The sequence below is a fragment of the Convolutriloba macropyga genome, chromosome 10 (assembly GCF_964194025.1).
Source record: "Convolutriloba macropyga chromosome 10, txConMacr16.3, whole genome shotgun sequence".
NCBI lineage: Eukaryota > Metazoa > Xenacoelomorpha > Acoela > Convolutidae > Convolutriloba > Convolutriloba macropyga.
Window position 1 is genome coordinate 58,837,638 of NC_134477.1, and position 17,558 is coordinate 58,855,195.

The window sequence follows — 17,558 nt, forward strand, 5'->3', positions numbered from 1 at the left end:
GAAGGGGCGAAAAGTCGGAGTTGTTTTGCGGTGTGAAATTTTCACTGTTTTTTATTTGAAATAATGGAATTTTTTTTTCATTTGAACGTTGATTTTGTTCACATGTAAAAAATGTGAGTTTGAATTTCTCTGTTGCTTTTTAATTGCTTTCAAATGAAGTTAAGCATAAATTTTCATTAGTCCAGTGGGCATTTTCGTTTGACCGATATTTCGTCTGACCCTTTTGACGTTCGGTCTTAAAAAACGGGCTAAACAGGTAACGCCCGAAGGGCATTAGGTTCTCTTAGAGACTTACTGGTTTCGAAGAATGCGACTCATCAAAACCGTTTTGAGACAATTTTATGATGTGAATGGCCGTTCTTAATGGCACTCCCTCAGTACCCCCGCCCCCTCATTCAACCCAAGAGCAAATTGCCCGACCATAGTTATATTAAATTTTTAATAGCCGCACAGCGATAGCTGGGGCTATTATTGGCCTTCTCTTGGTTTTTTTATTTCGTCATGATTTTTGTTACGACCATATGACGTCACAGCCACTTTTTGTTCATTCGTTCATGCAATTTCAACTGAATTGCATGTGTGACGTCATTTTTCGCTCTTAGTGGAGCGAGTTTTTTTGTTCATGCGTGTGATTAAATTTTTGGTCACACTTGACTTACCTCACTCTCAAAAATGACTTCCTCACTTTGAAATTGACTTTTATTTACTTTAATTCAAAGAGATAAGGTCAAATTGGTGTGTGTCACTCTAAATGAAGGTTATTAGAGAGCAGCTAATAGAGGCAGCAATAACTTATACAGATTTTTAATCAAATTATAACAGATCAGCCTTCAATGAAAAGACGAATTTTTTTGGTCTGTCTTTTTTACTGGTTTTTTAGACTGCCGATCTACGAATCTATTGCGGCTATTTTCTGGCAATCTGCCAGCTATGTTTATTATTGTTGTTTCTAAGTGGTTTTCTAAGTCCAAACCGAGGCGTTTTGAGGTCTCATTGGAAGGTCTCTTTTGATTTTCTCGATGGGAGTTCCTTTGATTGTAATTTTGGTCTTGTCCTGTTGTTTTGGCGTGACTTTTTGATTTTTTTTCATGAATATCTAAGTCTTCACCAACACACTCAAACAAAACAAGTCAAAATTAGACGGAATACCAAAACCAACTTTGGAAAGAATTCGACTGTTCGGCAATGCGTACAAAATTGGAGTAAGTTACCACAATGGCTTCGGTTAGTAACTACTGAAAATGTTTTCAACAAAACGTTGAATGATTGCTTGCTTTCACAACCTGAATATTCCTTTGATTAGTAACGCAAGAGCTTTTAAAAGTTTTCTTTTAAATAAAATTATATACTGTGATTCTTTAAGAAGACTTGTTGTTTATAATTTTACTTGAATGATTTGAAGTTTTTTTTGTTTCAAGTGTATGTAACCATATGGTTATAATTTTATTTTACTTGTTGCAACAAAAGGAATAAAGTTGTGAGGCCTTAACTTTTAAGGTAAATATTACGTGCATTTGAAGTAAGTTAATAAGGCCAAATTTGTCTTAACCGTTAATGTACAGTAATGTTTAATAATTTAAATTTATTGTGAAAAGGTTGTCACCTTGTAATGATTAAAGGAATGTGCGTCTGTTTACCTATTATGATTTTTACAAGTCGAATTGGGGTGCTGATTGTGATAAAGGCAAAGCAGGAAGGGGCGAAAAGTCGGAGTTGTTTCGCGGTACAAAATTTTCACTTTTTTAATTACCCCGCCCCCTGATTCAACCCAAGAGCAATTCGCCCGACCTTAGTTATATTAAATTTTTAGTATTGTTGTTTCTAAGTGGTTTTCCAAGTCCAAACCGAGGAGTTTCGAGGTCTCATTGGAAGGTCTCTTTTGATTTTCTCAATGGGAGTTCCTTTGATTGTAATTTTGGTCTTGTCCTGTTGTTTTGGCGTGACTTTTTGATTTTTTTTGCGCTTCAAACTTCAAGAGAGCAATTTTTCTGTTTCTTAAATGCAGGTGACTTCATTTCTTAAACTAATTAGTGGCGAGTTTTTAGCTGAATTGCGTAATAGTTTTTTTAAATCGTAAATCACTTAATTCATTCTCTAATTGACATTAACACTGTTATTAATGTTACTCGAAATTATCGCAAGCTCGATAAAGGCTGTTAATAATAGAGCTTGATGACAAATAATGTAAGAATTTTTTTTCCGGAAGAATAGTTGATTTTAAAATTATGGTTTGCTTTTCGTATCAACAATTCCAACTCAATTCTGTATCTGTTGCTATTTATATTCTGCAATGCGTAATTCTATCTCGCTGCTGATTCGGCAAACTGTCGGTTTTGTTATAAAATTTGACAGAAAGGCTGAATGAGTTTAGTGGAGTTGACAAATTTATAGCTAGGTTTCACTTTAAGGTTTATTGTACGGCATTGAGTTTTTTTGAACAGGCTCAGTTGGCATTGAAGCGTACTTTAGATATGAAATTTTTCTCTACCTGTTGGTGCTTATACCACTACGCCGAAAAACTTTACTCAAAACCTTGATGTTCTCCTGAAGCGTCGACTCATTAGGAGGGATTTCTCCAATGGATGTTGGTTCAGATATTGTGTCAAATTGGGTTGGGACTTGGTAAAATTATTGTTCTCTCTCTTTGTTGATAAATACCATGGATGTTGTTTGCTTTGATTGTATTTCTGCTCTCTCAGCGTTTCATTGGTTATTAATAGCCGCCGTCAGCCTCTCAACGGCTATTATTGATGCGCTCTCCTTTTTTACAATTCAAAGAGGGGAGCTGTCTTTTTTTAAGATCTGTTCACACATTTTCATGATTTTTGAAGTCAAATTGGAGTAGTGATTTTGGTCACGCCGAAACAAGAAGTAGAGCGAAAAAGCGAGTGGTTTTGCGGTGTGAAATTTAGTCAATAAAAAGTTTATGAATTGTACGCCAGGACTTGTTCTGCGGTTTTTTTATATTCGCTTTTCTTTTTGATCACGTTTTTCGTTCTACATAAGTCCCGATTTTCAAGTTTGACTTTGGACTTACTTCACTCTTTGTTTCAACTGAATGGATTTTAAATTCTATCACGTATTGAATTACGTAATGTGGTGAATACTGTCAAGGTGAAAAGAACAAAATCGAAGGAAACGGGATAAACATATAAAGCGCGGTCATTATGTCATAATTCATTAGGTTATAAAAGTTATTTAAAGCTATTGCTAGTATTGTGCTTAATAGCCTTCAGTTTAGAGGCTGAATTAAGTGTAATTTTAGAATCTATTCGAAAATGCAGATATACAAATCAAATACGAACGCTTGACACTTAGAAAATTTTTGTCAATTTCTATCTCTCAATTTTTTTCTTTTCTGTTTCAATCCCAATGTGCGTCAATCAGGTCAACGGCGGCTATTTTCCGGCAATTGGCCAGCTATGTTTTTAACTTTTGATCTTGTAAATTTAAAATAAATCCTAAAATCTTCTCTATTGAGTCATATAACAGTGGACAAAGTTATTAAGAAGTAAAGTCTTGTGTCTGCTGTTTTTCAGAATTGAAAATGACGCCCAATTTTTGTTGCCTGTCTTCGGAGAAAGATTTCGCTATCTTCAGTGAGGCTGTTGAATTCTTATTTGACCCCGAGAGTTTTATCAGAGATGAAACGGTAGCTGAAAAGTTTTACGTCGTCTTTGACTCCCTGCCGCTATGGGAATTTCCGCAAATTGTTGAAAATATGCAACTTTTATTGAAGAAACGGTATTCAAGCTTTTCAGAATTTTCGGATTCCATTAAAATGCTGATTCTAAAAGTGCTGCTTTCGATGTTGAAACAAGACACAAAGTGGCCGCTAGAATTATTGACGTCATTGCGACAATTACCCCTGACCGCCGGATGTAAAGAAGTATTTATTGAGTTTTATGAGCATCAAATTTTTAATAATCAGAACATTGAATTGACAAATGATGGACATTTTTACTGCGTACCGATTGAATGGTTTGAACATCGCAACATTTATCTCCGACAGAAGTTTGTGTCTTTTCTGGAAACTGTTCATGCGAAACGGCCTGCTGATGATTTCTCTTTTTATATGAGAAATGCTCTACGTGCGCTTATTTCGTGTAACTCTGACGACGTAAAAATATGAACCAGACTTTAAAAGTAAGTATTAAACGTAAGAGTTATGATTTGCTAACTTATCGTAGAGCAAAAACTATTCAGATATGAATCGCTGAGACTTCGTAAGTTTTTTTTCTTCAATGTTGCTTTTTCTTGTCGATTTCACTCAGTTTTAAGCTAGGAGGACCAAAATTGTTGTGGTCTGGCCAAGTCTTAGGCTAGTGATTAAGAAATAGAATCGAAGTTTGTCAGAGTCGCCAATCTTTTCCGTCTTTAGCAAATTTCTGTCAAAACGCTAACAGATCGGTTTAACAAATATCTGAAAACTCATTTTTCGTGGGGGTTAATTTTTTTCAATGCAAAGACATTTTGAACATACGTTTTTGACGCAAAGTAGGTGAAGCTATAAACAAGCAGAAAATTGACAATTTAGCAAGTTTAGTTAGTCCCAAGCTTTTGTAAAAACTGAGTTTGTAAAGCCATCGGCAAAATTATCTCGGCTTGTAAGTATCGGAAACCATAGATAGTCCGCCAGTCTTTCTAGGACAGCTGACCAATATTGTTATCATTGTTACTTATGTATTGTTTTGAAATATCAGAACTTTCTAATAGAAAACAATTATTTCTTTTATCGGAGATTTTTTACCAGAGTTTAATCAACGACAAATACTTTCTTACAACTGTTTTTAAGTTGTGAAATCGAATGACACCATTCCTAGCCTTAATAAAATCTATGAAGGTGCGCTACGGCGTTGAGAGCTTTATACGCCACTCAACTGAGCATTTTTGCCCAAAACTGTTTTTAAATAAATTTTTTTCAGACTCGACCTTCTATTCTGTAAATATTATGGGTCTAGGAAAGAAACCCCCACGGAAAAAACCCCACATAATTTTGGATGAGAGACAAGCGCCCACAGAAATAAACCACCATTCTAAATTTCATTTTTTGTAATAATTTGTTCGGTTGTGATAGTTTCATATCAAGCCCCACGGCCGCTAAGGCATGGCCCGAGAGGCATGGCCAAACGCGCTAAATGTTTAGCTCGTTAATAGCTAAGTGGGGTTTATTTCCTATCTAAAATTAAGTGGGGATTTTCCCATGGGGTTTATTCGGAGACTGCAATATTTTTTTTGGCAAATAGCTTATAACCATCGTTAGCCTCTGTACCCTATATTTCGTCACGTAGTTCCAAATTTCGTCTCTTTTTTAATAGCTGCCTCATCTTCTCAGCTGGCTATTATAGCGCTCCTAATTTTTTTACATTTCACGGAATTTGGATTGTATTGGGGCGCTTTCTTTTTAAAAAAAAATCCATTACTTATTTTCATGATTTTTGAACTCAAATTGAAGCGATGATTTTGGCCACGCTGAAACAGGAAGTGGAGCGAAACAGCGAGTAGTGAGGTGTGAAATTTCTTCATTCTAATTTTTAAGTAGAGAAACAATGGTGTACGAACAATAGTTCGCCAGTTGTCTTTTGTTACGTGATGCATTTTCACTTTGATTTTTACTGTTTTTCCGATTTTGTCATAGGCTCGTTTTGCTGAATGGTTTTCTAAATCAATTTATAGTCTTTTATAGGTCTAGTTTTTTGTTTAGTCTATGAAAATTCTTTGAATTGTGGGCCAGGACTGTCCTGTTATGTTTTTTTTACTGCGTTGCCTTATTTTTTTTTGCTTTGTCTTTATTTACTGCTTGCTCAACATTTTGCGTGACATTTTTCTGTTTTCTCTAGGCTATTTGCGCTCTGCTCTCATTCTGCTCGACGTGTTTTTTATCAGCAGATGCTTAGCAAAGCAATTCAAAATGAACAGAGTCAGTATCAAAAAACGAAATCAGAAATAGAAACGGGATAAGACCCTAATGCCCAATTTTAGATGCCCGTTTCACGAACTCTGTTCTTATAAGTTTTCGTTACCATCTCTAATGCTTAATGGCTTTGGTACTAGCCCCTGTGTTGTCTCACTATGAAACAGGAGTATGTTCAGCAACAAAATGACATCAAAATAGTTTGCTCTTTAAAATTGTTTTTGCGCAAAAAATCTTTTTTTTTGAAATCGTTGTTATGGGCATCAACAGCGGCTATTTTCAGGCAATCTGCCGAGTATGTTTTAATGTGAAAATTACTGACATATCCCTTGATAGAAACGGCGTATTGAAAAATTTAGTAACCAAATTTAACGCTGTGAAAGCCTGCATTGGGAAGAAAGAGAAAAATGCTTGACAGACCTAAAAAAACCCTATTTAGCTACTGATATGAGAAAACTTACTACAATGGATTTTTTTATTTTAAAATTATTTAGCTTCGATTTGAACACTAATGACGAAAGGGAATTAAATGAAACGACTTAGAACTACAGATTAAGAGGTAATCATTTAACGTAATAATGGGTCTCAACTTCTTCGAAAGTTCCAGAACTTCCTTTTTCCAAAAATGTCTTGCACGGATAGTAGTGACGGTATAATCCTATTTTGATGTAGCTAAGTAAACTAACTTTTTTCATCACTTAAAACCCTAAATTTAAAACGATGAAAAGCGATTTACAAAAGCAAGCATTAATATTTGCCAAGTTAAACGTAGCGTTAAGTATAAAATCTAATTATTGTTTACACTCTTAGATGAAATAAGTGCATTGGTTTGACTGTAGAAGATTTGAGCTCTCGTGACTTCGTTACTCTGATTTGTATGTTAAACCTTGATCTAGACTCGGATGTGTTATCCTTCGTCAGATCTCATCTTTTATCTTCCAAATTAGTTGAACCCAAACTCATTCTGAAACATCCTGAACTTATTTCTTCGATTAACTTTGGCGACTACGTTGACGAAAATATCAAAAAGTCAGGGTTCTTTGAGTCGCTTCTGAAATTTTACCATCATGGGAACGATGAAACGAAAGAAAAAGTTGCCATTTTTCTGTGCGAGAACATGGAGTCCAAACATCCTAATGTTGACGGGAAGTATCAGTTGAAATTGCAGCCTGTAAATGTTTTCGTGAAGCTCGTGTCTGTTCTGAGGGAGGAAGGTAAATTCAACAATGTGGAGATTCTGTCAGAATTTGTGAGAAAAATTACATCTAGCACGAGCCGCTATGAATCACTTGAATTGCAGTTAACCATTCTTGTTGAGGTAATCAGAATTGGGTCCAGTTTAGTTGATGAGATATCGAACAGCTTTTTGATCGATTGTATGTTTTACGCTGTTGATGACTGTGATCTGACATCTTTCAACAAAGCGCGGATTTTGCTTTTTAGAAAGGATTTTCGCAGCGGAACTATCGACACTCAGTGGAATCGCCAACATGGTATGTTTTCGCAGCTTTTCAATCATGAAAGCATTACAGTCTGTTGGTTTATACATATTGACAATATGGTCCCACTTTTTTCACACCGATTTATTAAACTCCCTATAATTTATCACCATATATTTTACCTCAGTCATATAGCTGCACAATTTATTCACCTTGATATCGCTTTAACAACGAAATGTTTTATCTATTTCGGTGTCCAATTGACCATAGAATATCTAAAGTTAAAGGGACTAAAAAAACGCAAAACTTTGAAAATGTGGCATTTAACAGCTTGCGATTGTTTAGCCTAATTGTTGAGATAAACTAATTAAATAGCAGCCGTGCTGTTTAATAAGTTTTTTTCAGGTCGTTTGAATTGACCAATCATTGTGGTCATATTCTACTCTGGTTGGTCAAGTTTTTTAAGGTTTTAGAAAGACACCATATGTTATAGCTCTAATCAGAAGATATACATTAATGGAGCCAGTTATTAATAGCCGCCGTCTGCCTCTCAACGGCTATTATTTAGGCATCTTTTTTAGACATCTTTTTAAAAATCTGTTATTTAAAAATCTGTCATCTATTATTTAGACATCTTTTAAAAAAAATGCTTTGATCACGTTTTTCGTTTTACATAATTCACGATTTTCACGCTTGACTAATTTTCTGACTTATTTCACTCACTGTTTCAACTGAATGGATTTTAAATTCTGTCAGGTATTGAATTACGTAATGTAGTGAATACGGTCAATGTCAAAAGTGCAAAATCAAAACGGGATAAACTGATAAAGCCCGGTTATTAAGTCATAGTGCATTAGGTTATCAGAGTTAATTAAAACCATTGGTAGCTGGCGTTAATATTATACTTTTATAGTCTTCAGTTTAGAAGCTAAATTAAGTGTAATTATGGAATCTAACTGAATATGCAGAATTTACACACCAAATAAGGACACCTTCGATACTTAGAAAAATGCTGTAAATTTCTGCCTCGGCGGCTATTTGCCCGCTATGTTATGAAGAACGTGCTCAGGACAACACCGCGCTAGATCAAGAAGAACAAATTTTCGGGTCAATTCTATGCTTGTTCTTGGTTGAGCCTGCACTCTACAACTCAATCAATAAGCAGTTAAAATTGGACAAATTTGATCATCTGGCACGATATTCTACATCCTTCTAATATTTCGCACGAGTCCAATCCAATTACTCCGTTATCTTTTGATGAACTGAAAGAAATTCTGTTTGGTCATAATTGTCAGATTAAAGCAATGGTTTGTAACCAGCGAATAAGAACACTCGATCTCTTTAGTGTGCTGTGTTAGCTAAGAATTGTCCCCATATTCTTCGTAACACACCTTATCTTGTATGAAAAGAAAAGGTCGCCATATGTCAAACAACTACAGCAAGTAAATGCGGCTACGGGGGTTGAATTGAATCTTATAAATATTATACTGATGCATCAAGGTAACCTCCGAAAACTTGTTCGAAAGAAATGAGCAGCAAATCGTAATCGTTCAGAGAAAAAGCTTTTATATCAGAAAAGAATTGAAAAGTACAATCTTTGTAAGCAACTAAATTCGCAGAGCGAAAGAGTTAAGCTCAATCTCACATTCAATATGATTTGAATTTACTTGTTTTCATAAAATAAATTGAATTTCTCACACTCACTAAGTTTACCTAGACAAAAACGACATTTCCACCCATTTCTGCTTGTCTTCAACTAAGGGTACCCTGGCCGAATTTAAGACTTTTTAATTCTTGGCACAGCCACAGGTAATTTAAATTGAGGGCTAGAAATTTTGTCAACTAAATCCTGAAATTCAAATATATTCCCGGACCGGAGTGTCATTAAAAATCAGTACTGAATCATAAAAAATTCATTCTGTTTTTTTCTATGCGCAGAGCTCTGATCAGGGCACTTATTCGCCATTTCATAGTAAATTTCAGAGTAAATTCTGAGTTTTTTCTGAACATCATGAATCTCAGTTTCTGCATTCTTCCTGAACATAATGAATTTTATCCTGATTTTTTACTGATCAGTATGCTAAATCGCCCGGAACTTGGAAAAAAACGCAAAAGCCAGTGGTAAAACTCAATTAATTGATCATATGGTTAATTGATAGAATGGTCAGTAAAAGGGGGTTAACTGAGTCAGTTTAAGTTTATTATTATATTAGTTTATCGCACTGATGGCAGTATAGTAGTTGGATCGCACTGATGGTAGTATAGTAGTTGGATCGATCGCACTGATGGTAGTATAGTTGTATCGCACTGATGGTAGTATAGTTGTATTGCACTGATTTCACTCTATCGCACTGATTTCACCCGAGGAAACAATACCTGCGACCTTCGTCGGATGAGCCGTCGGCTGACACTGACACCAGAGCTCCAGGAAAAGACGTCTTCGTTCAGGAGGGACGGAGATGATGCAGGTAAAGGTAGAATGTTTCACAGTACTTCCAATGTGCTGAAAAAGGACCAATACCACCGCCATCCATCCGCCTACCACCACCACCACCATTATCCCCGCCATCCACCCGCCTACCCCCACCACCATTACCCCCGCCATCCACGCGCCTACCACCACCACCATTACCCCCGCCATCCACGCGCCCACCAACACCACCATTACCCCCGCCATCAACGCGCCCACCACCACCACCATTGCCCCCGCCATCCACCCGCCACCACCACCACCATTACCCCCGCCATCCACGCGCCCACCACCACCACCATTACCCACGCCATCCACGCGCCCACCACCACCACCATTGCCCACGCATCCACCCGCCCACCACCACCACCATTACCCCCGCCATCCACGCGCCCACCACCACCACCATTACCCCCGCCATCCACGCGCCCACCACCACCACCATTACCCCCGCCATCCACGCGCCCACCACCACCACCATTGCCCACGCATCCACCCGCCCACCACCACCACCATTACCCCCGCCATCCACGCGCCCACCACCACCACCATTACCCCCGCCATCCACGCGCCCACCACCATTACCCCCGCCATCCACGCGCCCACCACCACCATTACCCCCGCCATCCACGCGCCCACCACCACCACCATTGCCCACGCATCCACCCGCCCACCACCACCACCATTACCCCCGCCATCCACGCGCCCACCACCACCACCATTACCCCCGCCATCCACGCGCCCACCACCACCACCATTACCCACGCCATCCACGCGCCCACCACCACCACCATTGCCCACGCATCCACCCGCCCACCACCACCACCATTACCCCCGCCATCCACGCGCCCACCACCACCACCATTACCCCCGCCATCCACGCGCCCACCACCACCACCATTACCCACGCCATCCACGCGCCCACCACCACCACCATTGCCCCCGCCATCCACGCGCCCACCACCACCACCATTGCCCACGCATCCACCCGCCCACCACCACCACCATTACCCCCGCCATCCACGCGCCCACCACCACCACCATTACCCCCGCCATCCACGCGCCCACCACCACCACCATTACCCCCGCCATCCACGCGCCCACCAACACCACCACCATTACCCCCGCCATCCACGCGCCCACCACCACCACCATTACCCCCGCCATCCACGCGCCCACCACCACCACCATTGCCCACGCATCCACCCGCCCACCACCACCACCATTACCCACGCCATCCACGCGCCCACCACCACCACCATTGCCCCCGCCATCCACGCGCCCACCACCACCACCATTGCCCACGCATCCACCCGCCCACCACCACCACCATTACCCCCGCCATCCACGCGCCCACCACCACCACCATTACCCCCGCCATCCACCCGCCCACCACCACCACCATTACCCCCGCCATCCACGCGCCCACCACCACCACCATCCACCCGCCCACCACCACCACCATTACCCCTGCTATCCACCCGCCCACCACCACCACCATTACCCCCGCCATCCACCCGCCCACCACCACCACCATTACCCCCGCCATCCACGCGCCCACCACCACCACCATTACCCCCGCCATCCACCCGTCCACCACCACCACCATTACCCCCGCCATCCACGCGCCCACCACCACCACCATTACCCCCGCCATCCACGCGCCCACCACCACCACCATTACCCCCGCCATCCACCCGCCCACCACCACCACCATTACCGCCGCCATCCACGCGCCCACCACCACCACCATTACCCCCGCCATCCACGCGCCCACCACCACCACTATTACCCCCGCCATCCACGCGCCCACCACCACCACCATTACCCCCGCCATCCACCCGCCCACCACCACCACCATTACCCCCGCCATCCACGCGCTCACCACCACCACCATTACCCCCGCCATCCACCCGCCCACCACCACCACCATTACCCCCGCCATCCACGCGCCCACCACCACCACCATTACCCCCGCCATCCACCCGCCCACCACCACCACCATTGCCCCCGCCATCCACTTGCCCACCACCACCACCATTACCCCCGCCATCCACACGCCCACCACTACCACCATTACCCCCGCCATCCACGCGCCCACCACCACCACCATTACCCCAGCCATCCACGCGCCCACCACCATTACCCCCGCCATCCACGCGCCCACCACCACCACCATTACCCCCGCCATCCACCCGCCCACCACCACCACCATTACCCCCGCCTTCCACGCGCCCACCACCACCACCATCGCCCCCGCCATCCACGCGCCCACCACCACCACCATTACCCCAGCCATCCACGCGCCCACCACCACCACCATTACCCCCGCCATCCACCCGCCCACCACCACCACCATTACCCCCGCCATCAACGCGCCCACCACCACCACCACTGCCCCCGCCATCCACCCGCCACCACCACCACCATTACTCCCGCCCACCACCACCACCATTACCCCCGCCATCCACCCGCCCACCACCACCACCATTAACCCCGCCATCCACGCGCTCACCACCACCACCATTACCCCCGCCATCCAAGCGCCCACCACCACCACCATTACCACCGCCATCCACGCGCCCACCACCACCACCATTACCCCCGCCATCCACGCGCCCACCACCACCACCATTACCCCCGCCATCCACGCGCCCACCACCACCACCATTACCCCCGCCATCCACGCGCCCACCACCACCACCATTACCCCCGCCATCCACGCGCCCACCACCACCACCACCATTACCCCCGCCATCCACCCGCCCACCACCACCACCATTACCCCCGCCATCCACGCGCCCACCACCACCACCACCATTACCCCCGCCATACACCCGCCCACCACCACCACCATTACCCCCGCCATCCACGCGCCCACCACCACCACCATCGCTCCCGCCATCCACGCGCCCACCACCACCACCATTACCCCAGCCATCCACGCGCCCACCACCACCACCATTACCCCCGCCATCCACCCGCCCACCACCACCACCATTACCCCCGCCATCCACGCGCCCACCACCACCACCATTACCCCCGCCATCCACGCGCCCACCACCACCACCATTACCCCCGCCATCCACCCGTTCACCACCACCACCATTACCCCCGCCATCCACGCGCCCACCACCACCACCATTACCCCCGCCATCCACGCGCCCACCACCACCACCATTACCCCCGCCATCCACGCGCCCACCACCACCACCATTACCCCCGCCATCCACGCGCCCACCACCACCACCATTACCCCCGCCATCAACGCGCCCACCACCACCACCACTGCCCCCGCCACCACCACCACCATTACTCCCGCCCACCACCACCACCATTACCCCCGCCCACCAGCACCACCATTACCCCCGCCATCCACGCGCCCACCACCACCACCATTACCCCCGCCATCCACCCGCCTACCACCACCACCATTACCCCCGCCATCCACGCGCCCACCACCACCATCGCCCTCGCCATCCACGCGCCCACCACCACCACCATTACCCCCGCCATCCACCCGCCCACCACCACCACCATTACCCCCGCCATCCACGCGCCCACCACCACCACCATTACCCCCGCCATCCACGCGCCCACCACCACCAATACCCCCGGCATCCACGCGCCCACCACCACCACCACTACTCCCGCCATCCACGCGCCCACCACCACCACCATTACCTTCGCCATCCACCCGCCCACCACCACCACCATTGCCCCCGCCATCCACGCGCACACCACCACCACCATTACCCCCGCCATCCACGCGCCTACCACCACCACCATTACCCCCGCCATCCACGCGCCCACCACCACCACCATTGCCCCCGCCATCCACGCGCCCACCACCACCACCATTACCCCCGCCATCCACGCGCCCACCACCACCACCATTGCCCCCGCCATCCACGCGCCCACCACCACCACCATTGCCCCCGCCATCCACGCGCCCATCACCACCACCATTACCCCCGCCATCCACCCGCCACCACCACCACCATTACCCCCGCCCACCACCACCACCATTACCCCCGCCATCCACGCGCCCACCACCACCACCATTGACCCGGCCATCCACGCGCCCACCAACACCACCATTACCCCCTCCATCCACACGCACACCACCACCACCATTACCCCCGCCATCCATGCGCCCACCACCACCACCATTACCCCGCCATCCACGCGCCCACCACCACCACCATTGCCCCCGCCATCCACGCGCCCACCACCACCACCATTACCCCCGCCATCCACGCGCCCACCACCACCACCATTACCCCCGCCATCCACCCGCCCACCACCACCACCATTACCCCCGCCATCCACGCGCCCACCACCACCACCATTACCCCCGCCGCCATCAACGCGCCCATCACCACCACCATTGCCCCCGCCATCCACGCGCCCACCACCACCACCATTACCCCAGCCATCCACGCGCCCACCACCACCATTACCGCCGCCATCCACGCGCCCACCACCACCACCATTACCCCCGCCATCCACGCGCCCACAACCACCACCATTACCCCCGCCATCCACGCGCCCACCACCACCACCATTACCCCCGCCATCCACGCGCCCACCACCAACACCATTATCCCCGCCATCCACCCGCCCACCACCACCACCATTGCCCCCGCCATCCACGCGCCCACCACCACCATTACCCCCGCCATCCACGCGCCCACCACCCCCACCATTACCCCCGCCATCCACGCGCCCACCACCGCCACCATTGCCCCCGCCATCCACGCGCCCACCACCACCACCATTACCCTCTCCATCCACGCGCCCAACACCACCACCATTACCCCCGCCACCACCACCACCATTACCCCCGCCATCCACCCGCCCACCATTAACCCCGCCATCCACGCGCCCACCACCACCACCATTGCCCCCCCGCCATCCACGCGCCCACCACCACCACCATTACCCCCGCCATCCACGCGCCCACCACTACCACCATTACCCCCGCCATCCACGCGCCCACCACCACCACCATTACCCCCGCCATCCACGCGCCCACCACCACCACCATTGCCCCCGCCATCCACTCGCCCACCACCACCACCATTACCCCCGCCATCCACCCGCCCACCACCATTACCCCCGCCATCCACCCGCCCACCACCATTACCCCCGCCATCCACCCGCCCACCACCACCACCATTACCCCCGCCAGCCCCCCGCCCACCATTACCCCCGCCATCCACGCGCCCACCACCACCATTACCCCCGCCATCCACGCGCCCACCACCACCATTGCCCCCGCCATCCACGCGCCCACCACCACCAACATTACCCCCGCCATCCACGCGCCCACCACCACCACCATTACCCCCGCCATCCACCCGCCCACCACCACCACCATTACCCCCGCCATCCACGCGCCCACCACCACCACCATTACCCCCGCCATCCACGCGCCCACCACCACCACCATTACCCCCGCCATCCAGCCGCCCACCACCACCACCATTACCCCCGCCATCCACGCGCCCACCACCACCACCATTACCCCCGCCATCCACGCGCCCACCACCACCACCATTGCCCCCGCCTTCCACGCGCCCACCACCACCACCATTACCCCCGCCATCCACGCGCCCACCACCACCACCATTGCCCCCGCCATCCATGCGCCCACCACCACCATTGCCCCCGCCATCCACGCGCCCACCACCACCACCATTACCCCCGCCATCCACGCGCCCACCACCACCACCATTACCCCCGCCATCCAGCCGCCCACCACCACCACCATTACCCCCGCCATCCACGCGCCCACCACCACCACCATTACCCCCGCCGCCATCAACGCGCCCATCACCACCACCATTGCCCCCGCCATCCTTGCGCCCACCACCACCACCATGACCCCAGCGATCCACGCGCCCACCACCACCACCATTACCGCCGCCATCCACGCGCCCACCACCACCACCATTACCCCCGCCATCCACGCGCCCACCACCACCACCATTACCCCCGCCATCCACGCGCCCACCACCACCACCATTACCCCCGCAATCCACGCGCCCACCACCACCACCATTACCCCCGCCATCCACCCGCCCACCACCACCACCATTGCCCCCGCCATCCACGCGCCCACCACCACCATTACCCCCGCCATCCACGCGCCCACCACCACCATTACCCCGGCCATCCACGCGCCTACCACCACCACCATTGCCCCCGCCATCCACGCGCCCACCAACACCACCATTACCCCCTCCATCCACTCGCCCACCACCACCACCATTGCCCCCGCCATCCACTTGCCCACCACCATTACCCCGCCATCCACACGCCCACCACTACCACCATTACCCCCGCCATCCACGCGCCCACCACCACCACCATTAACCCCGCCATCCACGCGCCCACCACCACCACCACCATTGCCCCCGCCATCCATGCGCCCACCACCACCATTGCCCCCGCCATCCACGCGCCCACCACCACCACCATTACCCCCGCCATCCACGCGCCCACCACCACCACCATTACCCCCGCCATCCAGCCGCCCACCACCACCACCATTACCCCCGCCATCCACGCGCCCACCACCACCACCATTACCCCCGCCATCCACGCGCCCACCACCACCACCATTACCCCCGCAATCCACGCGCCCACCACCACCACCATTACCCCCGCCATCCACCCGCCCACCACCACCACCATTGCCCCCGCCATCCACGCGCCCACCACCACCATTACCCCCGCCATCCACGCGCCCACCACCACCACCATTACCCCGGCCATCCACGCGCCCACCACCACCACCATTGCCCCCGCCATCCACGCGCCCACCAACACCACCATTACCCCCTCCATCCACTCGCCCAACACCACCACCATTACCCCCGCCATCCACGCGCCCACCACCACCACCATTGCCCCCGCCATCCACTTGCCCACCACCACCATTACCCCCGCCATCCACACGCCCACCACTACCACCATTACCCCCGCCATCCACGCGCCCACCACCACCACCATTACCCCCGCCATCCACGCGCCCACCACCACCACCACCATTGCCCCCGCCATCCATGCGCCCACCACCACCATTGCCCCCGCCATCCACGCGCCCACCACCACCACCATTACCCCCGCCATCCACGCGCCCACCACCACCACCATTACCCCCGCCATCCAGCCGCCCACCACCACCACCATTACCCCCGCCATCCACGCGCCCACCACCACCACCATTACCCCCGCCGCCATCAAAGCGCCCATCACCACCACCATTGCCCCCGCCATCCACGCGCCCACCACCACCACCATGACCCCAGCCATCCACGCGCCCACCACCACCACCATTACCGCCGCCATCCACGCGCCCACCACCACCACCATTACCCCCGCCATCCACGCGCCCACCACCACCACCATTACCCCCGCCATCCACGCGCCCACCACCACCACCATTACCCCCGCAATCCACGCGCCCACCACCACCACCATTACCCCCGCCATCCACCCGCCCACCACCACCACCATTGCCCCCGCCATCCACGCGCCCACCACCACCATTACCCCCGCCATCCACGCGCCCACCACCACCACCATTACCCCGGCCATCCACGCGCCCACCACCACCACCATTGCCCCCGCCATCCACGCGCCCACCAACACCACCATTACCCCCTCCATCCACGCGCCCACCACCACCACCATTGCCCCCGCCATCCACTTGCCCACCACCACC

At 50.0% G+C, this 17,558-nt stretch overlaps 1 protein-coding gene across 2 annotated transcripts in view; it reads left to right on the forward strand.

Moving 5' to 3' along the window:
* Positions 1-3,499: 3,499 nt before the first annotated feature.
* The window catches only part of LOC142348227 (uncharacterized), a 57,228-nt gene continuing 43,169 nt past the window's right edge, over positions 3,500-17,558 (forward strand). Inside the window, exons 1-2 of one of the 2 annotated variants that reach the window (XM_075399508.1) lie at positions 3,500-4,091; positions 6,754-7,407. In XM_075399508.1, the coding sequence (XP_075255623.1) occupies positions 3,548-4,091; positions 6,754-7,407 (1,198 nt within the window). In that variant the 5' untranslated portion in view covers positions 3,500-3,547. The remainder of the gene's footprint in view (positions 4,092-6,753; positions 7,408-17,558) is intronic. The other variant, XM_075399509.1, reaches the window with a different exon arrangement.